This window comes from Urocampus carinirostris, chromosome 19 (genome assembly GCF_059441175.1).
Source record: "Urocampus carinirostris isolate Australia breed hairy pipefish chromosome 19, RoL_Ucar_1.0, whole genome shotgun sequence".
Taxonomy (NCBI): domain Eukaryota; kingdom Metazoa; phylum Chordata; class Actinopteri; order Syngnathiformes; family Syngnathidae; genus Urocampus; species Urocampus carinirostris.
This window is the reverse complement of record NC_142367.1, coordinates 25,554,258-25,578,249: the sequence shown is the minus strand read 5'-3', so window position 1 is coordinate 25,578,249 and position 23,992 is coordinate 25,554,258. Positions and strand designations below refer to the sequence as shown.

General features: G+C 40.2%; 1 protein-coding gene and 1 long non-coding RNA gene across 2 annotated transcripts; both read right to left on the bottom strand.

Moving 5' to 3' along the window:
• Positions 1-34: 34 nt before the first annotated feature.
• LOC148347845 (solute carrier family 35 member G1-like) lies at positions 35-16,231 on the bottom strand. The gene is made up of 6 exons (XM_088323788.1): positions 16,161-16,231; positions 10,886-11,115; positions 7,985-8,159; positions 7,789-7,923; positions 4,641-4,837; positions 35-675 (listed from the first exon to the last, which is right to left on the bottom strand). Exons 2-6 carry the CDS (start codon positions 11,076-11,078, stop codon positions 263-265), a joined length of 1,113 nt encoding a protein of 370 aa, XP_088179914.1. The 5' UTR covers positions 11,079-11,115; positions 16,161-16,231; the 3' UTR covers positions 35-262.
• Positions 16,232-20,281: 4,050 nt separating this feature from the next.
• LOC148347844 (uncharacterized) lies at positions 20,282-21,756 on the bottom strand. Its single transcript, XR_015848043.1, has 2 exons — positions 21,572-21,756; positions 20,282-21,332 (listed from the first exon to the last, which is right to left on the bottom strand). It is a non-coding gene; the product is annotated as an uncharacterized LOC148347844 (long non-coding RNA).
• Between the last annotated feature and the right edge of the window lie 2,236 nt (positions 21,757-23,992).

Sequence of the window (23,992 nt, the reverse complement as noted above, 5' to 3'; positions counted from 1 at the left end):
GGTACGGTTAATGAGATGAGATGAAAATCCCTTATCGTCAAATGTATAAAATCCTTCATTACAGAGCGGGAAGGAGACACGAAGAGCAGGCTGAGATTGACGCATGTTGGGTTTCCAGCCTTTGTAACTAGAGGCAACACTTTTACTTTCAGGTACTTTGTAACCTAAAACATTTGTAAGTAGAGGTACCACTGCACTCATGGAAAGAGCTTGGTTAGAATGCTACTAAGAACGGAGGAACCAACCACCGAAACAATCGGTTTTAGCTCCTGCGTGACTTGACCCTCCACTTCCTCAATACTACGCCGGTGGTGCTCAACACGATGCACAGGGCCCCTCCGAGGCTCCACCAACTGGGCACCAGGCCTAAAAAAACAAACTGAAAGAAGAAGGCCAGCACGACATCTAGGGTCCTCATCAGGGCCACGGGGGCGGCCTCCTCCAGTTGCAGGGCTTTGGTCAGGAAACTCTGGCCCACGATGGCCAGGACGGCGCTCAGGATCAGCATCCAGCGGTCCCGGCCGCAGGGAGGAATCCGAAACTCCCGGAGGATCCCGACGACCACCACGCACTCCATGAAGCCGACGACGGCGAAATACCAGATTGAGAGGTAGTAATGGACGCTCTTTCCTAGCTTGCGCAGGACAATCATGGTGCAGGCGTCTGAAATTGTTGCTATGGAAACATTCAGAAGGAATACCCTGATTAGAGAGATACCACTCTCCTAGATATACCTATGACTAAGGGAGCACATATTCTATAACTGTCTTAATATAAAGAGCAATTACACCTCTTCTTCGGAAGATCACGGAGGCAAGGAAAACACGTGTGCTGAAGCGAACGATTCGACGAAAGAAAATAAACAAAAGAATACTCCTAGCAAGAAATGACTTTTCTGCCAAAATGGACTCAATTATATTCCTGGTGACGCTATGAGGATGATAATGGATAGGACCTTGAGAAGGCATTACAACTATGGCGGGACAGCAAACCACAAAGAATATATGAACTGAAAAATCTGAAGTGATTAAAACGGCATGAATATTTCGACTAATATTTCAGCAATATTATTTTGTATAATGTACAATATTGTTGTGAACTGAAAACTCTTGAAGTGATAACTGATTTACAAGCTAAACGCAATCGAGCAGTCCGATAAAGAAGGAAACAAGAGTTACTGCACGCAAAACTGTACCTTGCGAGCGTGTTGCTTGCGTGTTTTTGAATAAGGGAGCGTTGGACGAAGACAAAGTCTCTTTCCCATACTGAAGGAAGACAACTTTGATGACGTCAGTTATAAGGAGGAAGATGAGAACGGTTTTCCGTGATTTCTACATGTACGGTATGGTTTTTTAACAGACCCGTTAACTGTATTGCGAGCGTGTTGTTAGTAGCGTTTTGCTACCCTTCACAGACACGGTTTGGGATGAAAGTTATAATATCATTATTAAAGCTTTGAAAACTCTCTCGGTGTACCGTCTTTCTTTGTAAATATGTGTAACCATGTATAATATGTATATTTTTGTAATGTATTTATTTTTGACACTTATTCTGATAAGTCTTGCACTGACCAATTAAAAAGAAGGGACAGACGCGGAAGGATGACAGGAAGTGGGGACCGGTAAAGGTGAGTGTTTGTGGACACGGCAGACAGTAGTGGATATATATATTTTTCCCACCCTTACCTTTGGAAATATACTTTTTTTCCTTGGATTACTTTTAATGGGACCCGGACTCTGCAGGTCTGCATCAAATTTTAAGTACGGGTATCATTTTCCGTTATTTTGCCAGCTGTGGTTGGTGAACTGAATACTTAATGTTCAGATAATATCGCAGGACTCAAAGTAGAGTTTGGGCTAATTTTGTGATTATACTACATGCGGCTTATATACAGGTGCTGCTTGTGTGAGTACAAAAGCGGTCATCCTCTTAAAATGTGGCGGGTGCGGCTTATAATCAGGTGCGCTCTATAGTCCGGAATTTGCGGTAAATATTTGTCGCCGATTTACAATTTCAACCTGGATAAGACTAAATTTTGGGGACCCATGGATCTCTGTTGGGACCCCTAGATTTTTGAGCATGCGAGTTTCCGGGATCCATCACTTTTCAAAGGTAAAATGTTTCCCTGTTTGTTTTATTGTTTGACAAGAGAAAAGATTTACATTCATATGGTGCTGTCTGAGCAGACAGATATTTAGATATTCAAATTACAAAATTTTCCCCTACTAATATATTTTTACAATTAATCTAGAAATAGGAACCGGATAAAGAAGTCACCCCTGTGTCAGGACCAGAACGGAAACAGGACCCACTTGCGTGACGTTTACAGTGTTCTGGTTCGCCCGCGTCCCCGACGCATCATTTTTTCTGGCGACGCATAGTGTCAAATCAACTTTTTTGACACAAAATTTTCATTATTACCCGATTACTTTTTTTAAAAAAAACAGAATTCGCCATTGTTGTTTTGGTCTCGCGGTTCGAGTTTTCGTCTGCACGCCCATCTCGGAAAACGAGATCTCGTTGCTTCGACATGACGTCATTGTTGTGGTGCTTGTCGGCGAGGGAAGATTAAGTATGCATACGTTTTTGCCGTACAAAGTACGTTTATTATGCATTTTAAAACGTGTACGACGTACAAGAAAATCTGTACGAAAAAATGCAAATTTGGCAATGAAGGGTACCATCCGGTATACACCGACTATCACCAAACAGCAAATCAATTACCGTATTTTCCGCACTATAGGGCGCACCGGGTTATAGGGCGCACCCCCAAAAAATAGTTTTTGGTCCTATATCTTCCATAGATAAGGCGCACCGGATTATAAGGCGCTACAATGGGAACGTGGACAAAACAGTCAGATGGTTCAGTCCAACTGATTACCCCCTTAACATTCCCAAAGCTTGCAAAGAAGCAAATACGTGTTGTAGACACGTGCGGATGCGGTGTCCGTACGATGTCACTCAAATGCATCGTTCCATCATTCGGAAGGTTAAAGACTTGGGATTCAAGAAATGCCAACCATTCCTTAGTTTCTATTTTCTTTTTCGCTCGCAACTTAACTGTGCATATGACAATAAACACTTGGAATCGAGTTGAATTCACTCAACTCATCACAGCAACATCAAGATGGTTCTAAAACAAGATACCGGGAAAATATAAAGCCGCATAACTCACCTAAGTTCTCACGTTCAATAATGATATGCAATCATGGTCTTCTTACAACCGTGAGTGAAGTCAATCCAGGAAAGTAAATTATTTGCAAATACAGACTAATAAAACATGTTTCTTTATGGTGTACTTTAGCAAGCTTGCTACGCCATTGCTAAACTCGGCCGATTGCAGGGTTTGTTTTGGCCATCTAGCCAATCCGAGGCTCCGAATAACTTCAGCCAATAGTGATCGATTCAAATGATGATTGACACATTGGTTAGCCAATGAAACGCCGGTATATAAATCCCATCATACACCGCGGACTACTCCACGTTCGGGGTAAAATCGAGTCGGCGGCTGTTGAGTAAGTTGCGAGACCTTGCAAATTCAATATTGAGCCATATATAAGGCGCACTGTGTTATAAGGCGCATGGTCAGCTTTTGAAAAAAATTAAGACTTTTAGGTGAGCCTTATAGTGCGGAAAATACGGTAAGTCAAACAAGTTCGAGTTGTGTAGCTAAAGTCCGTCCCTTTTTTAGAGAACCGGCTTTTTCGGCTCAACTCATTCAAGGGAGCCAGTTCTCAAACGGCTCACTTGCTTTGATGCATTATATTCTACAGTGAACGTCCAAACTACTTAACTTTTGAACTTTTTTTTATAACAAACCTCATTCATGTCGAGCAACTCAGTGTCTCGCAACAAAATGTTCATTAACAATACATATGATATAAGGAAACACATGTACAATATAACATGTTAAACTACATGAATAAACATGTTTGAAAAAAAAAAAGCGATTTTTGAATTTTGATAACAGGACTGACGGGGGACGGCAGGCAATGTTTGGATAACAAGGCCCTGATGATGTAGAAATGCTCTCCTGTTTTGAGTTTTTCCAGACATCGAGGCGAGGGGGCGGACCCCACAAGGGGGCTTTCATTGGCACGCCCATGGGAGGAGCCGGCACACTACCTTGCGGAAAAAACGTGGGCCGAGAGGAGAAGCAGAAGATCGAGAGAGGAGGCTTGACAGAGACTCGATTGACACTAATTCGGCCACATATTCGATGGAGTTCACTTATTTAAATTGTTTAAGAAATTTAATCGCCGGTCTGTTGTTCATTTTTCTCTCAAACGAGCGCGCATTGTTAAGTGAATGTAGGTTGTGTTTGGTTAATGGAGTCAGATAACTCATCCGAACAATTTGGTTAACGGTACATTTTAATAATTTAATTCCTAACACACACTACACCCCAATCACACTGAGAAGCCTGTTGAATTTTTTAGGGGTGAAAGTGTGCCGAATAACAACATATTAAGTGATTGCTTGAGAGGTTTTCTTCTTCCTAGGGGGTTCATGATGGAAAACGGTTGAGAAACAGTAAATGATGATACATAGACCTACATGTTTTCTATTACTGGTTATAGAGGTGTACTGATACCAGTGTTGCAAGTGTGATACCATGAAATATCAAACGGGTAATTCACCGGCAAAAGCAGCGACGGTCCCTTTAACGTGGTTTTCGTAGTTTCCTTCGATGTCCCGGATATCGTCCCCGAAAAGGAATGGCGGCCGGGCGACCAGGACCACCCCGGTCAAAGTGAACACCGTGAAGACGCAGTCCAAAATTGTGCACTTCTCCTTTAAGAATACCCAGGCCAGCAGTGAGATGAAGATGGGTTTACTGAAAAGCAACACTTTGGATGGTCACCTTTGAATTTTGTCCCATTCTTCTTTGCAATTTTGGTTCAGATCTGCTGTATTGAAAGGTTTAAGGTCACACCACAGTATCTCAATTGCTGGTGTTTTTAGGATCGTTGTCCTGCTGCACGCGTGTGCGGCACAGTTCTGACGTCATGAGATCGAACCTTCCTGTGTGGAGTTTGCATGTTCTCCTCGTGCTTGCGTGGGTTTCCCCCGAGCACTCCGGTTTCCTCCCACATTCCTCCAAATTGTCCCTAGGTGTGAATGAGCGAATGAGGTGTCTGTCTCTGTGTGCCCTGGGATTGGCTGGCAACCAGTTCAGGGTGTCCCCAGCCCACTGCCCAAGGATGGCTTGGATGGGCTCCAGCACCCCCGCGACCCTACTGAGGATAAGCGGTGCAGATAATGGATGGATGGATGTCCTGCTGCATGAAGCAACTTTGAAGGCAGGAACTGATGGGCGGACGCCAGATGTAACGGGTTGCACACCTTCCAAAAACTTTTGAGGATAATCAAGATGCTTGTTGTGAGACGACTTGTGTCCTTTCATGACTACAGTGTTTTTATGCCTTGGAAAACTCCAATGGATGCCATTTTTCGCCAGTCTCTTTCTTATAGAGGAGTCATGAACACTGACCTCAACAGGGCTGTGTCAAGAACCAGAACAGGATCAGGACCCAGACGCGTGAGGTTCTCACATAAGCTTTTTATTTTCCGGGAAATAGGGAGTCATGTGCGTTCGGCAGCCGGTCTGGCGTGGAAAGACAGGAAGCCAGAGACCGACGAGATCGATTCCAAGTGCCCGAGTTGATATCGGACGGATGGGGTCGATACCGGACAGAACGGGACAGACAGGATTGATATAGAAAAATGATTTCAAAAATAAACAGGACAAACTAGACGGGAACGAAAACAAGAGAAAATAATAAACAGGACAAAGAAGATTCGATCGAGATGATGTGGTGTGACCGTCAATGAGAAGTTCATGCTGGAAATGTCATGATTACTGATGTGAGTCAGCTGTCTTGGACGCTGATTGGCTCCGTGTCCCTATTTAAACCCATGTCCATATGTCACCAGTTGTCAGTCCATCTGCGAACCTCAGTGTATACTAGGCAAGCCTTTTTCGACCCTGACTCCCACCTGTCCCGTTTTTGCTCCCGTCTGTCTCCGGTTACGAGCGTTTTTTTGATCCTGACCACGTCTACTCTCCTCTCCTGGCTTTCCACTCGTTGCTGATCCTGACCGCGTTTTTTTGCTCTCCTGTCCCTGGCTACTGACCCGGTTTTTTTCGTTCCTGACACCGCCATCGCTCGCCACCTCCGCGTTCAGAGCGACCTGCTCCCCGCAACCAACGATCAATGCATCGTGTGTGCAATCTTATCCGTCTCCTTTTGTCAGTCCGTCTGCTAACCTCAATTAACACTAGGCAGGCCTTTTTCAACCCTGACTCCCACCTGTTTTTTCCTCCTGTCTGGGCCCCGGCTTCGACCCGTTTTCGATCCTGACCACGGCTACTCTCCTGTCCCGGCTTTCGACCTCTTTTGTCCCTGACCACGTCCACTCTCCTTTCCTGGCTGACGAATCGCTTACGACCCCAACCACGTTTTTGCTCTCCCGTCCAATATAGCTGATTAAAACAATCGGTACCTTCAGGGTCTTGAAGAACTTAACGATGGTTCATTGCACAGGTTACAATGATACCATCCCCTGATCTTAAACCAACATGAGGACAAGGAAAAACTCATACGGCAGTAGCTCAGAAGGTAAATCGGTCGTCTTGGGATCGATTCCTGATGCCACCGTGTCATGTCGAAGTGTCCTTGGGCAAGGCACTGAATCCTTAATGCCCCTAATGAGCCGGTAGTTGCCTTTCCCGGCTACTGACCCGTTTTATCTGTTCCCGACACCTGCGACCCGCCTCCAGCGACCACCGGATCGTGTGTGCAACCCTTTCCTTTCTTCCCAATAAAACTGAGAGAAACATAACGCAAGTGGGTCCTGTCTCCGTTCTGGCCCTGACAGGAAAACCTTCCAATACGGCAGATTTGAAACTATTTTGCAAAGAAGAGTGGGGGGAGACATCAAGTCAAAGTTCAGATTTAAAACCAATCGAGATGCGGTGGTGTGACCTTCAATGAGAAGTTCATGCTGGAAAACCTTCCAATAGGGCAGATTTAAAACCATTTTGCAAAGAAGAGTGGGGGGAGACGTCAAGTCAAAGTTCGGATTTAAAACCAATCGAAATGCGGTGGTGTGACTTTAATGAGAAGTTTATGCTGGAAAACTTTCCAATAGGGCAGATTTGAAACCATTTTGCAAAGAAGAGTGGGGGGAGACGTCAAGTCAGAGCTTGGATTTGAAACTAATCGAGATGAGGTGGTGTGACCTTCAATGAGAAGTTCATGCAGGAAAACCTTCCAATAGGGCAGATTTGAAACCATTTTGCAAAGAAGAGTGGGGGGAGACGTCAAGTCAAAGTTCGGATTTAAAACCAATCGAGATGCGGTGGTGTGACCTTCAATGAGAAGTTCATGCTGGAAAACCTTCCAATAGGGCAGATTTGAAACCATTTTGCAAAGAAGAGTGGGGGGAGACGTCAAGTCAAAGTTCGGATTTAAAACCAATTGAGATGCGGTGGTGTGACCTTCAATGAGAAGTTCATGCTGAAAAACCTTCCAATAGGGCAGATTTGAAACCATTTTGCAAAGAAGAGTGGGCCGAAATCCCTTCACAGCATTCTGAACTACTCATTACCGATTATCGCAACTATTTGATATCTGTTATCACTCCCGAGGTGGCCCCACTCGCCATTCGTTTCTGGATAAATGTAACCAACATTTCAAAACTACAGTTTGAGGATCAGAACTTTGGATTATCTGCAAAAAAACACAGAAATCAGCAAGGGGGCTGATCCTTTTGCAAGCTCACCTGAAGGTGATGACGATAGCATCGGCGAGCGGCATCTGCTGCACGGCGTAGAAGATCAGGATCATGGCGTTGGAACCCAGGAACCCCCGGAGAACCAGGATGAGGCGCTTATTCCGGGGACCCAGGAAGCCGGTCCTGAAGGGAGACTGGAATGGGGTCCCGGTTTTTGGGTTTTTGGTTCTCGAATCCTGCTTACTTGTGGTAAATGAGTAATGGCGCGATGAATAACATCTGGAAGAAGCAGCGAATGCCGCTCATTTGGATGGCGTGCAATCCCTGGATGGTCTTCACCAGGAGGGAGATGATGGAGAGGAAGACCGTGGCCAGGAAGGCGTAGAACAAACCAAGACCGGGACAGTTCTTTGGTTTCTCTGTGTGAAGAAACGGGGACAGGACGGGTGAATTTTCCTGAACAAAAATGCAGAATAATGCTGCTTATTTTGTCCTGTTTAATATAGGTTTTCTGTTAAGTTCCCGTCTATTCTTTGTCTTGTTTATTATTTTCTCCCGTTTTGGTTTCCCGTCTAGTTTCTCCCGTTTATTTTCGATATCCTGATTCATCATCTATCCTGTCTGTCCCAGGAATCCCAGGAATCTTGAACTGGTTGCCAGCCAATCGCAGGAAACGTAGGGACAGACAACTCACTCTCATTCACACCTAGGGACAATTAACCTGACATGCATATGTTTGGAATGTGGGAGGGAACCCGCGCAAGCACGGGGAGAACATGCAAACTCCACACAGGAGGATTCAATCTCACGACCTTAGAACTGTGCCGCACACGCGCTAACCACTAAGCCACTGTTTCGCCATTGATAACTATGTTTTGAATATCGGCTGCAATGAGATTAGACATGGCACCCTTGTAAGTTTTAAAAACGTTTGAGGACAACTTAACCAGTAAATTTCAAGATTATACAGTAAATATTGTGATGTATATTCTATAACAGGGGTGTCCAACTAGTAGATTAAAGAGAGAGAAAAAGAGAGAAAAGAGAGAGAGCGAGAATGTGAGAAAAAATATATAAAAAGAGAAATAGTAAAAGGGGGAAGGAAGAGAGAGAAAGAAAGTAATACAAAGAGAAAAAGAAAGAAAGAGAGAGGAGAGAAGGAGAGAAAGAGTGAAGGGGAAAACAAGAGAAAGTGAGAAAAGTAAAAGAGCAAAATGACACAGAGAAATAGACAAAGAGGAACAAAGAGAGACAGAGAGTAAAAGAGAGATAGAGTGAGAGAAGAAGTGATGAAGAGAGAGATAGAGAGATAAAATAAAGAGAGGGAGAGGAAAAAGAGAGAGAAAAGAGAGAGCAGGAATGAGAATCTTAGTTGCTTAGTAAAAAAAATATATATTTACAATTAAGTAGATTCCAGAGGCCTACCAGAAGAGCTTTGAATTAGTCCAAATTTTGCTGACAATTGTTTCCAATACGCACCTATTTTCTCCCCAAAAAACTCACGTGTTCATTTTGCTTTGCTTATTTGGGCTTTGGCGCAACCTGCTGGTGTAAAGGTGTAAACGCTCAACAAAACCATTTACTTTGCTTACTATTGACGTATTTGGTCCTGAAGACAAAAAAAATCCCAGGAAATGCATTGAAATACAGCAGGATTATGTTATGTCAAAGATTATGAGGGATAATGGTTTTTATAGGTTTTGTGTATATAGTATGTGGTTGGTTCCCAAACGCAAAAACATAAATCACCGCACAAATTCATGCTCTCACAACTCGGGGAAAATTCCAATTCCAGAGTGTTGACGTTTTAATGTTTTCTCTATGATTGAAAAAACATGAATTTTCATGCCACAGGCACACATGTCGAAGCAGCACAACGGGGGGGAAACCATTAAAGGAAGCTGATAGATCACATAATCACGACACGTGATCTTGAGATATTTAAGGCCAGCATAGAAGGGCTTGCGGGCCCTGACGGCCCACTGCTGCTGCAATATTCTAGTATTCGGTTTATGTTACCATACTTTTCAACAGGAATCGAATGTCTATCTATATCTATGTTTCTATCAATATTTCTATCTATCTATCCATTTATCTCTCTACAGTATCTATCTATCTAAACCTTTACCTATATCTATGTTTCTATCGATCTATCTATTTATCTATGGTATCTATATCTATCTATATATGGTATCTATAGCTATATATTTATCTATGTCGTTTAGTCAACCTTCCTGCACCTGAAAATAATCCATCTATCTATCTATCTATCTCTATTTATGGTATCTATCTATCTACAGTATCTATCTAAATATCTATCTATATCTATGTTTCTATCCATCCATCTATCGATCTATCTAAATATCTATGTTTCTATCAATCTTTCTATCTATCTATCCATCCATCTATCTATGGTATCTATATGTATCTATATCTATATATTTATATCGTTTTGTCAACCTTCCTGCACCTGAAAAAAATCTATCTATCTATCTCTATTTATGGTATCTATCTATCTACAGTATCTATCTATCTAAATATCTATCTATATCTATGTTTCTATCGATCTTTCTATCTATCTATCTATGGTATCTATATATATATATATATATATATATATATATATATATATATATATATGGTATCTATATCTATATTGTTTTGTCAACCTTCCTGCACCTGAAAATAATTATTTATCTAACTTGGTATCTATATCTATCCATCTATCTATCAATGGTATCTATCTCTATACATCTATCTATCTAACTACATCAGTTTGTCAACCTTCCTGCACCTGAAAATTATCTATCTATCTACAGTATCTCTATCTATCTATCTATCTCTATTTATGGTATCTATCTATCTATCTATCTATCTACGGTACCTATCTATCCATCTATCTGTCTATCTATTCATTTATCTATCTATCTACAGTATCTATCTATCTAGATATCTATCTATATCTATGTTTCTATCAATCTTTCTATCTATCTATCCCAGTATTCGGTGTGTCCCTGGGAAAGACGCCAAGGCCCCTGATAAGCGTGACTGATTCCCGATGGGTAAGTGTGGAATAGATTGTAGATATAGATGGCGCTCCAAATGAAAAGCAGCGAGAAGAATTTGAAATTGAAATTGGAATCACCTTGCGGGGCGACGCGGGACCCCGGCGGACACAGGGCGTCCCACTCGGCGTCCCACTCGGCCCCCTGCGGTTCCTCGGAGACGACCGTCTCTCCTTCGGCATCGCGTTCCGTCCCGTCCCCGACCGCTTTATAGACGTGACGGGACCCGGCTTTTGAGACGCTCTCCTGCGGGCGGTGGTCCGCGTCGGCCATGTTGGGACGTGAGGACCTCGACCGGCCCCTGAAAAGACTGGAAAGGCCGAGTTAATAACTAACTTGAGTTGGACGGCTGGAAAAGGGAGGACAAGATGTAGCGTCCCCTCCCCTCCTCCCCCGTTCCCAAAAGGGGGGGGGGGGGGGCAAATTCAGTTTAGCTCGGGGGGGGGGGGGGGGGGGGGGGGGCATGGTAGAAATAACACTCTCGTGGGGGACTTGTGGATGAAAGTGTAAGGAAGACAGAGAAATAGGAGGAGCAGACAGGGAGAATGAAAAAGAAAGATAAGAGAAAAAGAAAAAAAAGAATGAGGGAAAGAGATAAAGAGAGAGAAAGAAAATAAGAAAAAAGGAAAGAAAGAAAGACACAAAGAAGATGATAGAATGAGAGAAAGATAAGAAAAAAATAGAGTGAGAGAAAGAAACAGAAAAAGAAAGAAAACAACAAAAAGTAGAACGAGAGAAAGAAAGATGAGAGAGAAATAATGATTGAGAGAAAGAAACACAGAGTAAGAAAGAAAAAAGGGACAAAGAAAGAGTGAAAGAAAGAAAAAATAGAATGAGTGAAAGATAAAAGAAAAAAAAGAATGAGGGAAAGAGATAAAGAGAAAGAAAAAAAGAAAAAAGGAAAGAAAGAGAAAAGGAAAGACACAAAGAAAGAAGATAATAAATTGAGAGAAAGATAAGAAAAAAATAGAGTGAGAGAAAGAAACACAGAAAAAGAAATAAAACAACAAAAAATAGAACAGGAGAAAGAAAGATGAGAGAGAAAAATCGAATGAGAGAAAGAAACACAGAGTAAGAAAGAAAAAAAAAGAGACAAAGAAAGAGTGAAAGAAAGAAAAAATAGAATGAGTGAAAGAAAGATAAGAGGAAAAGAGAAAAAAAAGAATGAGGGAAAGAGAAAGAAAAAAAGAAAAAAGGAAAGAAAGAAAGAAAGAAAGACACAAAGAAAGATAATAGAATGAGAGAAAGATAAGAAAAATAATTGAGTGAGAGAAAGAAACACAGAAAAAGAGATAAAACAACAAAAATAGAACGGGAGAAAGAAAGATGAGAGAGAAAAATCGAATGAAAGAAAGAAACACAGAGTAAGAAAGAAAAAAAGAGACAAAGAAACAGAGAGGGATAGAAAGAAAAAATAGAATGAGTGAAAGAAAGATAAGAAAAAATAGAATGATTGAAAGAAACAAGAGAAAAATAAAAAAGGAAAGAAAGAAAAATAGCATGAGAAAAAGAAAAAAAGGTCAGAGAAAAAAAATGAGGGAAATAAATCAAGAGAAAGACAGAAAGAAAAAAAGGAAAGAGAGAAAAAAAGAAAGAACCAAAGAAAGAGCGAGAGAGAAAGTAAGAAAGAAAGAGACAAAGACAGAAAAAAATCGAATTAAAGAAAGATAAGAAAAAAATAGAATAAGAGAAAGAAAGAAGAAAGTTCATGATCGTAGGGAAGAAAACTTGATTCAAAAACAAAAATTGAATTAAGTTTTCATCATTTTAAGACAAGACTATTTGTATTTCTTTTTCTCTTTCTTCTTCCCCTTTTCTCTCTCTCTCTTTTACTCTCTCCATCTCTTTCTTTGTTCCTCTTGGTCTATTTCTCTGTCATTTACCTTCTTTTGCTCCCTTTTTTCCTTTTCTATTGCTTTCCCCTTCTCTCTTTCTTTCTCTCTTTCTATCCCCCTCTCTCACTATTTCTCTTTTTATCACTTTTGTTTCTCACATTCTCTCTCTTTTTGTCTTTCTCTTGCTTTCCCCTTCTCTCTTTCCCTTTCTTTCCCCCTCTCTCACTAGTTCTCTTTTGGTCACTTTTGTTTCTCACATTCTCACTCTCTTTTTCTCTTGCCTAACCCTTCTACCTTTCTCTCCTTTCTTTCTCTTTCCCCCTCTCTCACTATTTCTCTTCTTATCGCTTTTGTTTCTCATATTCTCTCTCTTTCTCTTTACTCTTTGTCTTGCTTTCCCCTTCTCTCTTTCTCTCCTCTTTCTTTCCCCCTCTCTCACTATTTCCCTTTTGATCACTTTTGTTTCTCACATTCTCACTCTTTTTCTCTTGCCTACCCCTTCTATCTTTCTCTCCTACTTTCTTTCTCTCCTTCTTTCCCTCTCAAACTATTTCTTTTTATCAATTTTGTTTCTCACATTATCTCTTTTCTCTTGCCTACTCCTTCTATCTTTCTTTCTTTCTCTTTCCCCCCTCTCTCACTATTTCTCTTTTTATCACTTTTGTTTCTCACATTCTCGCTCTCTTCTCTTTTTCTCTTGCTTTCCCCTTCTCTCTTTATCTCCTTCTCTTTCTTTCTTTCCCTCTCTCATTACTTCTCTTTTTATCACTTTTGTTTCTCACATTCTCGCTCTCTTCTCTTTTTCTTGCTTTCCCCTTCTCTCTTTATCTCCTTCTCTTTCTTTCTTTCCCTCTCTCATTACTTCTCTTTTTATCACTTTTGTTTCTCACATTCTTGCTCTCTTTTCACTCTTCCTCTCATTTTTTTTCTTTCTCTCTCTTCCTCTTTTTGTACTCTCTCCTCCATTGTTCCCTCCTTGCCTCTCTTTCTCAATTTCTTGTTCTCTCTTTCCTTTTCTCTCACTGCCTTTACTTTCTTCTATCTTTATCTTTCCCTCTTGTTCTCTTTCTTTTACTCCCTCTCTCTTTCCAATATACTAGTCTGGCCCCTGAGTAATTAGGCGCCACCTAGTGGAGGGCGGACATCTTCATTATGGTGTAAATGTAAATAGTCTGCATTATAAAAAAAAAAACTAAATTGGAATAATAAGCTCAATAGATTCATTTACGAATAAAAATAAGAAATACTCGTAGGTTGAGACATTTGTTATGACTTTATACGCGTACGGTACCCCCAAAACAAAAAATGGCGCGTGAAATCACTAACACTCCAGTGACAATTTAGAGTCTCAATATTTAAACTTACCGATAGTTGATGTAGAATAATTGGAGTATTTTGAAAAATAATTCATAGAGAATAGGCGAAAAAGGACATTTTTGAACTAAAGTGAAAGGAGAGTTTCTGCACGTGAAAGAGATCATTTGCTGATGCCTTCAAGACGCCTCGGGATTTTGACCTCCGAATAACCGGTGCGTTTGTTTATACATTTAAATATTTCTTTTTTTTTTGTATTATTAAATTACGCTTATTCATCTAATCAACTAAAACTAGTTTAAGTGACGCTTTTACATGTTGATATTTCTATTTTAAATAGAGGAAACAGTTTATATCTATTTTGAATTTTCATAATCGACTGATGACTGAAATCAATTAATTTAATCAGATAAACGAGACTTTTATCCATCCATCCATCTATCTATCTATCCATCTATTCGTCTATGTGTCTCTCTCTTTGTAAAGATCTATCTATATCGATGTTTCTATCTATCTATTCAGTATCTATTTATCTAAATATCTTTATCTGTTTCTATCAATCTTTTTATCTATTTATCTATCCATACAGTATCTATTATCTATCTTTCTATATCTGTTTGTATCAATATTTCTATCTATCCATCTGTCTATCTATACAGTATCTATTTATTTATCCATCTATATCTGTCTCTATCAATCTTTCTATCCATCTATCTATCTGTTTCTATCTATCTATCTATACAGTATCTAAATATCTATATTTGTTTCTATCAATCTTTTTATCTATCTATCTATAGTGTCTATTATCTATATTTCTATCAATCTTTCTATCTATCCATCTGTCTATCTATCTATACAGTATCTATTTATCTATCTATCTATATCTGTCTCTATCAATCTTTCTATCTATCTATCTATATCTGTTTCTATCAATCTTTCTATCTATCTTTCTAAATATCTAACTATCTTTCTAAATATCTATCTATACATGTTTCTATCTATATCTATCTTTCTAAATATCTATATATGTTTCTATCTATCTATACCTGTATCTATCCATCTTTCTATCTATATCGATCTATTTATCTACCTACCTATCTATCTATATCTGTTTCTATCAGTCTTTCTATCTATGTTTTTATCCATCTAACCGTTTCTATCAATCTTTCTATCTATATCTATCTATCTTTCTATCAATCTTTCTATCTATATCTATCTATCTATGTTTCTATCAATCTTTCTATCTATATCTATCCATCTGTTTCTATCAATCTTTCTATCCATATCCATCCATCTATCTATATCTGTTTCTATCAATCTTTCTATCTATATCTAACTGTTTCCATTAATCTTTCTATATATCTATATGTTTCTATCAATCTTTCTATCTATGTCTTTTTATCTATCTATCCATCTATCTAAATATCTATCTATATCTGTTTCTAACAATCTTTTTATCTATCCATCTAAATATCTATCTATATCCATGTTTCTATCTATCTATATCTGTTTATATCAATCTTTCTATCTATATCTATTTCTATCTACATATAGATATATATATATATTAAATAACGATAATTAAGGATTCCTGTCCTTGTAAATGAATTTTATTTGACCGTCTTGCCTTGAATGTGTTTGCCCGCCTGATTTTTCTTCTTCTATACATTTTATAACTAAATGTCAAAATAATCTTTTTTTTTCAGACTAATCATGAAAGGCTACCAAAAATTATGGTTAAAGTATCAAATCTCGTCTAAATCATGAAAAAACTACTGAGAAGTACAGCAGGTCAGTAAATGGATGGATGGATATGAAAAAGTACTATGAATAAAACTGTAAAAGCAATATAGTGGTATGAAAAAAGGTAAACGCTTGTGTAAAGTTTTCAAAAGTATTGTTAAGTATAAAAAAAATTCTATATAGTATGAAAACGTACTAAAAAGTACTGTAAAATACACAAAAGTACTGAATAATTTAAAATACTGGAATGTAGAAAAAGTGAAACATGAAAAGTGTAAACTATATGTTTAAAAAATTAAGAAACTATATGGGAGAAGTACTAAAATATACAAAAAGTAGTGAAAAGAACATAAGGTAATAATAAGTCCTGTAAAGCCTGTAAATTTTGAGGGTGTGAACACATTTGCGACACCCGGTGGACATATTTAAAAGTGCAGGTTATTTTGATTTTCCATGATCTTACCTTGAGGTGCTCTCGCCGTTGGAACGGGGGTTGATCTGGCCCGCGGACCGTATTATGGGCACCCTTGCAACAACCTTTACCCACGTGACATAGGAAAACGAATGTTGAGTTGTGTTGTTCGCCCTCTGGTGTCCGAATGATCACATTGCAATCAGATACCCCACATTTAAAAAGAAAATCCCAACATGTTCATTTTATCGCAGAGGCCACGTGGCAAAAAAGAGAGAGAAAGAAAGAAAAAAAGAAAGAAAGAAAGAAAAACAAAAAGTCGGAGGGGTAGAGATAAAAAGAATGACTGAAAGAAAAAAGACAAAAGGGTACAGAAAGACATAAAGACAAAGGGGTAGAGGGAAAGAAAGTAAGAGAGAGAAAAAAACAAAGGGGTGGGGAGAAAACGAATGAAAGAAAGAAAAAAAGACAAATGGGTAGAGGGAAAGAGAGAGACAAAAAGTCAAAGGGGTAGAGAGAAAGAGAATGAATGAGAAAAAAAAGACAAAGGGCTACAGAAAGAAAGACAAAGGGGTTGAGAAAAAAAGAAGAAAAGAAAGAAAAAGAAAAAGGGGTAGAGAGAAATAAAGTAAGAAAGACAAAAATCCGAAGGGGTGGGGAGAAAAAGAATGAAAGAAAGAAAAAAAGACAAATGGTGGATGGAAAGAAAGAACGAAAGAAAGAAAAAAGACATAGAAAGAAAATAAAGAAAGACAAAGTGGTAGAAAGAGAATGAAAGAAAGAAAAAACAAAGGGGTAGAGAGAGAGAAAGAAAGACAAAAATACAAAGGGGTGGGGAAAAAACAAATGAAAGAAAGAAAAAAAGACAAATGGGTAGAGAGAAAGAAAGAAAGTGACAAAAAGTCGAAGTGGTAGAGAGAGAAAGAATGAAAGAAAAAAGACAAAAGGGTACAGAAAGAAATAAAGAAGGACAAAGGGGTAGAGAGAAAGAAAGTAAGAAAGACAAAAATACAAAGGGGTGGGGAGAAAAAGAATGAAAGAAAAAAAATGGGTAGAGGGAAAGACAGACAAAAGTCGAAGGGGTAGAGAGAAAAAGAATAAAAGAAAAAAGACAAAAAGGGTACAGAAAAAAGAAAGACGAAGGGGTAGAGAGAAAAAGAAGGAAAGACAGAAAAAGACAAAGGGGTAGAGAGAAAAAAGAAAGACAAAAATACAAATGGTTGGGGAGAAAAATAATGCAAGAAAGAAAAAAAGAAAAAAGGGTAGAGAGAAAGAAAGTAAGAAAGACAAAAATACAAAGGGGTGGGGAGAAAAGAATGTAAGAAAAAAGACAAATGGGTAGAGGGAAAGAAAGAAAGAGACAAAAAAATCAAAGAAGTAGAGAGAAAAAGAATGAATGAAAGAAAAAAGACCAAAGGGTACAGAAAGAAAGAAAGAAGAAAAGAAAATAAAAAATAAATTAAGAAAAAAAGAAAGACAAAGGGGTAGAGAAAGAGAATGAAAGAAAGAAAAGGGGTAGAGAATGAATAAGAATAAATGAAAGAAAAAAGACACAAGAGAGGGACAAGAGTATATAATAGATAATAATAATCTATTATAGAATAATAGAAGAGAAAGAAAAAAGAGACAGAAAAAGAGAATGGAAATAAAATGAGAAAGACACAGAGAAAAAGAGAAATCGAGAAAAAACATGAGAAAAGGGAGAAAGGAAGAGAAGATAACAAGTGACAGAGAAATAGTGAAAACTAGAAGAGATACAAAAATATTAAATACAGATTAAGAGAGATAAGAGTGAGGAAGAGACAAAAATAGAAGAGAAAGAGGCATAACATGAGAAACAGATCGAGCAGGGAGAAAAGGAGTCAAGAGAGAAAAAATATAGAAAAAGAGAGAGAGAAAAATAGGAGAGAAAAAAGAAGTATAGGAGAGACAGAAAACAAGAAAAGAAAAACAGAGGGTAGAAAATAGAGAAGGAAATACAGCAACAGCTCTGTTGTGAGTGGCGACTGGAAACATTTAAAATTTCAACTCATTTTTCTCTTGCACTTCTCTCAGCGTCGTCTCACCTTCAGCTGGCCTGATCTGGCCCGCCGTCCGCATGCTTGACACCCCTGGCCTAATCAGATTCACTAGAAAAGCAGGTGTTCCATTGAACTAAAAACGTAACAATGCCGTATTCAGTGTGAAATGTTTTTCGCGGCAACCCTGCAAAATCTTCACAGCTGCGAGGGAGAGAACACAAAAGAAGCATGCGTGTAAATACACAATGGCAACAATCCCTCTCACACTTGACTTACTACTGATTTATTTTTCTCTTTTACCTCTTCTGGCCTTCAGTGACGAGGAACAGTTTGTCTCGTGTTTTTAACGGGAAAGACTGTCAAATTAGACACATTTTGGTCAAGATGAATGAGGTCATTGGAATTTTACCAACGAGCCATCTTGGCTCTAAAGCAGTGTTTCTCAACTGGTGGCTCGCGGGCCTTCGACTTGGCAAGATATTGCTAAAAAAGGCAAACAGTAGATGGCGATACTGCCCATTTCACACCACGGGAAAAGACGAGCAAAGTTTGTCTACTCAGATACTGTAATCTGTTGGAGATAATAGGTACCAGAACTCTACGCAACATGCGAAAGTCCACCAAGAAGGCCTCCAACACACACATTTTAACATGCGCTCTACCAGAACCTGCTTGTGGCAAGTCGACTGGAGATAATGGATCACGACCGCATCAGTGATGTTTATTTTAGGCTGTAAGAACAGAAAAAAAAGACTCCACACAAGAAAGAATGGCGCTCTCGGTCTCTCGCTCTCAGTTGATTGGGGATAATGGATTGAGGCTGCATTGATGCTGTCCATTTTAGGCCGAAAGAAAGGAGGAAAATAGTTACATAAATTTGCTCTCGGCCACCACTCTCAGCAATAGTCGATTGGGGATAATGGTTCGCGGACGCACAGGTTTTATGTTAGGAAGTGAGAACTGAAAAAGACCCACCACACATGACCAAAAAATTGCTTTTTGGGGCTTCCGCTATCAGCATAAGTCGATTAGGGATAATGGATTGCAGCGGCAGAGGACTGTTGATTTAAGGCAAAAAGTAAGGAAGAAAAGAGTCTCCACACATGACACAAACTTGCTCTTGGCCCCCACTTTTAGCAATAGTCGATCAGGGATAATGGTTTGCGGCCAAACAGGTGTTATCTTAGGCAGTAAGAACTGAAAAAGACCCACCACACATGACCAAGAAACTGCTTTTTGGGGCTTCACTTTCAGCATAAGTCGATTGGGGATAATGGATTGCAGCTGCAGAGGACTGTTCGTTTAAGGCAGAAAGAAAAGGAAGAGTCTCCACACATGACACAAACTTGCTCTTGGCCCCCACTCTAAGCAATAGTTAATTGGGGATAATGGTTCGCGGCTGCACAGGTGTTATCTTAGGCAGTAAGAACTGAAAAAAAGACACACCACACATGACCAAAAAATACTTTTTTGAGGCTTCCGCTTTCAGCATAAGTCGATTAGGGATAATGGATTGCAGCTGCAGAGGACTGTTTGTTTAAGGCAAAGAGAAAGGGAGAAAAGAGTCTCCACGCATGACACAAATTTGATCTTGGCCCCCACTCTAAGCAATAGTCGATTGGGGATAATGGTTTGCGGCCAACCCGGGGCTCATCTTATTAATAACTGAAAAAAGACCCATCACATATGACCAAATAGTTGCTGTCCTAGGCTCCCGCTATCAGCATTAGTCAATATGGGATAATGGATTGCAGCTACACAGGAGGACTGTTCATTTAGGGCAGAATAAAGGAAGAAAAGAGTCGCCACCCACGCGTGATACAATTTTGCTTTCCCGGCCCACGCTCTGAGCATTAGTCAATTTGGGATAATGGATCTCAACTGCACAGGACAGTTGTTTGTAGGCAGAAAGAAAGAAACAAGTCGCCAAGCCTGACAATTTTCGGGATCCCCGCAAAAAATGAAATTACTAATTAGTTAATAATTTGGTGAATTGTCTTTTATTAGTATAAATATGGTATCATGAAAAAAAAAAATCCGAGGAGCCGTTCGGGAGCCAAAAGAGTTGGTTTTCTAAATAGAGCTGTCCTCTTGAGTTAGACCACTGAAGGGCGGTTGTCAGGACAAGGACGGAGACAGGACCCACTTGCGTTGCGTTTCTCACAAGTTTTATTGGGAAGAAGGGAAAGGATTGTACACACGGTCCGGTGATTGCTGGACGCGAGATGTGGATCTTCCGTGGCGAGCGATGGCGGTGTCGGGAACAGAAAAACGGGTCATTAGCCGGGACAGGAGAGCAAAAATGTGGTCGTAAGCGAGTCGTAAGTCAGGAAAGGAGAGACGTGGTCGGGGACAAAAAGAGGTCGAAAGCCGGGACAGGAGAGTAGACGTGGTCAGGAGCAAAAACGGGTCGAAGCCGGAGAACGGACGGGAGCAAAAAACAGGTGGGAGTCAGGGTCGAAAAAGGCTTGCCTAGTGTTAACTGAGGTTCACAGACAGACTGACAAAAGGGGACAGACAGGAGTGGGTTTAAATAGTGACAGGGAGCCAATCAGAGTCCGAGGCAGTTGGCGCCAAAGATGCGGGCACAGGTGAATCACATCGGTAATCAGGACAGCGGTGACTCTTTACATGCCGTAACGACAGGCCACTAGAGCAGGCGTGTCAGCGTCATTTTCACGCATTTAAAGACAAAATTTTCATTTATTGCTTGATCTATAGAGTCAAACTGCCAAGAAACATAGTAATGCCAACAATCTCAAGCATTTTCAAGCTCTCCACTAAAATTCAACAATTTTCCTGACCTTGTAAACACATTCAATTCAAACATTTTCAAGGATTTCAAGCACCCATACGAACCCTGGAAAAAATATGTTCCTCTGACCTTGTAAACACATTCAATTCAAACATTTTCAAGGATTTCAAGCACCCATACGAACCCTGAAAACATGTGTTCCTCTGACCTTGTAAACACATTCAATTTAAACATTTTCAAGGATTTCAAGCACCCATACAAACCCTGGAAAAAATGTGTTCCTCTGACCTTGTAAACACATTCAATTCAAACATTTTCAAGGATTTCAAGCACCCATACAAACCGTGAAAGAAATGTGTTCCTCTGACCTTGTAAAAATATGAAATTCAAACATTTTCAAGGATTTCAAGCACCCATACGAACCCTGAAAAAACATGTTCATTTGACCTTGTAAACACATTCAATTCAAACATTTTCAAGGATTTCAAGCACCCATACGAACCCTGAAAACATGTGTTCCTCTGACCTTGTAAACACATTCAATTTAAACATTTTCAAGGATTTCAAGCACCCATACGAACCGTGAAAGAAATGTGTTCCTCTGACCTTGTAAAAATATGAAATTCAAACATTTTCAAGGATTTCAAGCACCCATACGAACCCTGAAAAAAATATGTTCCTCTGACCTTGTAAACACATTCAATTCAAACATTTTCAAGGATTTCAAGCACCCATACGAACCCTGAGAAAAAGTGTCCCCTCCTTGCGCTTTCTAGCACTTGTTTCCAGTTGCACGACACAATACAGCGACATCTAGTGGTGAAATAATACATACCGTCCCTTTAATAAAATCCATATTGATGCAGAACTATACAGACAATAAATACAAGTTTGATTCGAATTGAAAATTGTATATAGTGCAATCAAGTCAACCGAAATAATATTTAAAAAAAAAAAAGAAGAGAAAATTATCTTCAGGGCGGTTGTGTCACGGTTGCCATGGCGCCCAATTGGCCCCGCCCGTGTGGCGCTGGCTGTGGCTCATTGACAGATTGGCTTTCCGTCTATTTAAGCTCAGTGCTCTCACTCTCCCTTTGTCAGTCCGTCAACGAACCTCTGCCCAAGACGTGGATTCTGACTCAGTCCCGTTTTCCTGTTGATATTTCCTGTCCGGTATTGTTCCAGTTTATTTTTGTCCTGTTGAATATCGGTTTCCAGTTTTGTTCCCGTCTATTTTTCTCCTGTTTATTATAATCTCTGTTTTTTGTTCCCGTCTAGTTTGTCCTGTTTATTTCGGTATCCTGTTTCGTTATCATCCCTGTCTTTCCCCTCCTGTCCGGTATCGACCCCATCTGTCCCCGATATCTACTCAGGCAATTGGTATCAATCTTGTCGGTCTCTGGCTCCCTATCCTCTTTAATCAGTAGGTTTTATGTCACAGTTGCCATGGTGCCCAATGGGCCCTGCCTGTGTGGCGTTGGCTGCGGCTCATTGACAGATTGGCTCTCCGTCTATTTAAGCTCAGTGCTCTCAATCACCTTTGGTCAGTCCATCAACGCACCTCCGCCCCGCAAGACGTGGATTCTTACTCGGTCCTGTTTTCCTGTTAGTATTTTCTGTCCTGTATGGTTCCCGTTTATTTCGTCCTGTTTAATTTCGGTTTCCAGTTTTGTTCCCGTCGATTTTAGTCCTGTTTATTATTCTCTCCCGTTTTCGTTACCGTCTAGTTTGTCCTGTTTATTTTCGATATCCTGTTTCGATATCAATCCTGTCTGTCCCGTATCGACCCTATCTGTTCGATATCAACTCAGGCAATTGGTATCGATCTCGTCGGCCTCTGGCTTCCTATCATTCCACGCCAGACTGCTGCCTAACGTGCATGACTCCCCATTTCCCGTTAAATAAAAGGCTTGTGTGAGAACATCACGCGTTTGGGTCCTGATCCTGTTCTGGTTCTTGACACAGCCCTGTTGAGGTCAGTGTTCATGACTCCTCTATAAGAAAGAGACTGGCGAAAAATGGCATCCAATGGAGTTTTCCAAGGCATAAAAACACTGTCGTCATAAAAGGACACAAGTCGTCTCACAACAAGCATCTTGATTATCCTCAAATTGAAGTCTTTGGAAGGTGTGCAGCCCATTACCTCTGGCGTCCGCCCATCAGTTCCTACCCTCAAACTTAAACACACTTTCCCGTTAAATGAAAGGCTTTTTTCGAGAACGTCACGCGTTTGGGTCCTGTTCTTGACAGGTTGTCTCGTTTTGGGTGAATTCCTTCAATTTCAGCCTCATCCAAATCCAATCAAAGGTGAATCTTAGACGTAGTTTCTCAAATTGCCTAGTGTTCACTGAGGTTTGCAGACGGACTGACCAAAGGGGACTGACAGGACTGGGTAGACGTAGTCGGGGACAAAAGAGGTCATAAGCCGGGACAGGGGAAGCAGACGTGGTCGGGATCAAAAACGGGTCATAGCCGGAGACAAACAGGAGGAAAAACGGGACAGGTGGGAGTCAGGGTCAACCAAAAAAATGGAGGAAATTGAGGAAATCGGTTCGACTTCTCGAAGAAGAAAACACGCAACGAGGAGTTGACGGGAACAGAATACGACACCCGCATCAAAGACCCTGGTTTTGAAACCCCCATTTTTGTAGTTCTTGCCTCGAGCTGCCTCTTTGAGCCAAGGCACATTTATTCCATGCTGCCATTGACGGCTAGAGACGTCAATAATCCGTTTTTACAGAGCTTGCAGTCAATGAGTTCCTGTACAGTTTTTCACATCGATCAGTTCTTCTGGTGAAGCAATCCCTGAGAGAATCCAACATTCCAAGAAATCAAAGCGTAAGAGAATAGTATTTGCCTCCTTCCTGACTTCTGTGGTTTCAAATCATCAAATCGATTTTAATATAACACAGAAAAAACCCAAAGAAGTACAAAATCTGCGGTGTCGGGAACGGAAACGGGTCAGTAGCTGGGACAGGAGAACAAAGATGTGGTCGCAAGTGAGTCGTAAGCCAGGAAAGGAGAGTAGACGTGGTCGGGGGCAAAAAGAGGTCTAAAGTCGGGACGGGAGAGCAGACGTGGTCAGGATCAAAAACGGGTCAAGGCCG

Excerpts from the sequence above, each read along its gene's own strand:
- LOC148347845 (XM_088323788.1), bottom strand. The coding sequence starts at position 11,078 with ATGGCCGACGCGGACCACCGCCCGCAGGAGAGCGTCTCAAAAGCCGGG. Across the intron at positions 8,160-10,885 it reads GTCCCGCGTCGCCCCGCAAG|AGAAACCAAAGAACTGTCCC; the intron begins GTGATTCCAATT and ends TTCTTCACACAG. Across the intron at positions 4,838-7,788 it reads GCTATCGTCATCACCTTCAG|TAAACCCATCTTCATCTCAC; the intron begins GTGAGCTTGCAA and ends GTTGCTTTTCAG.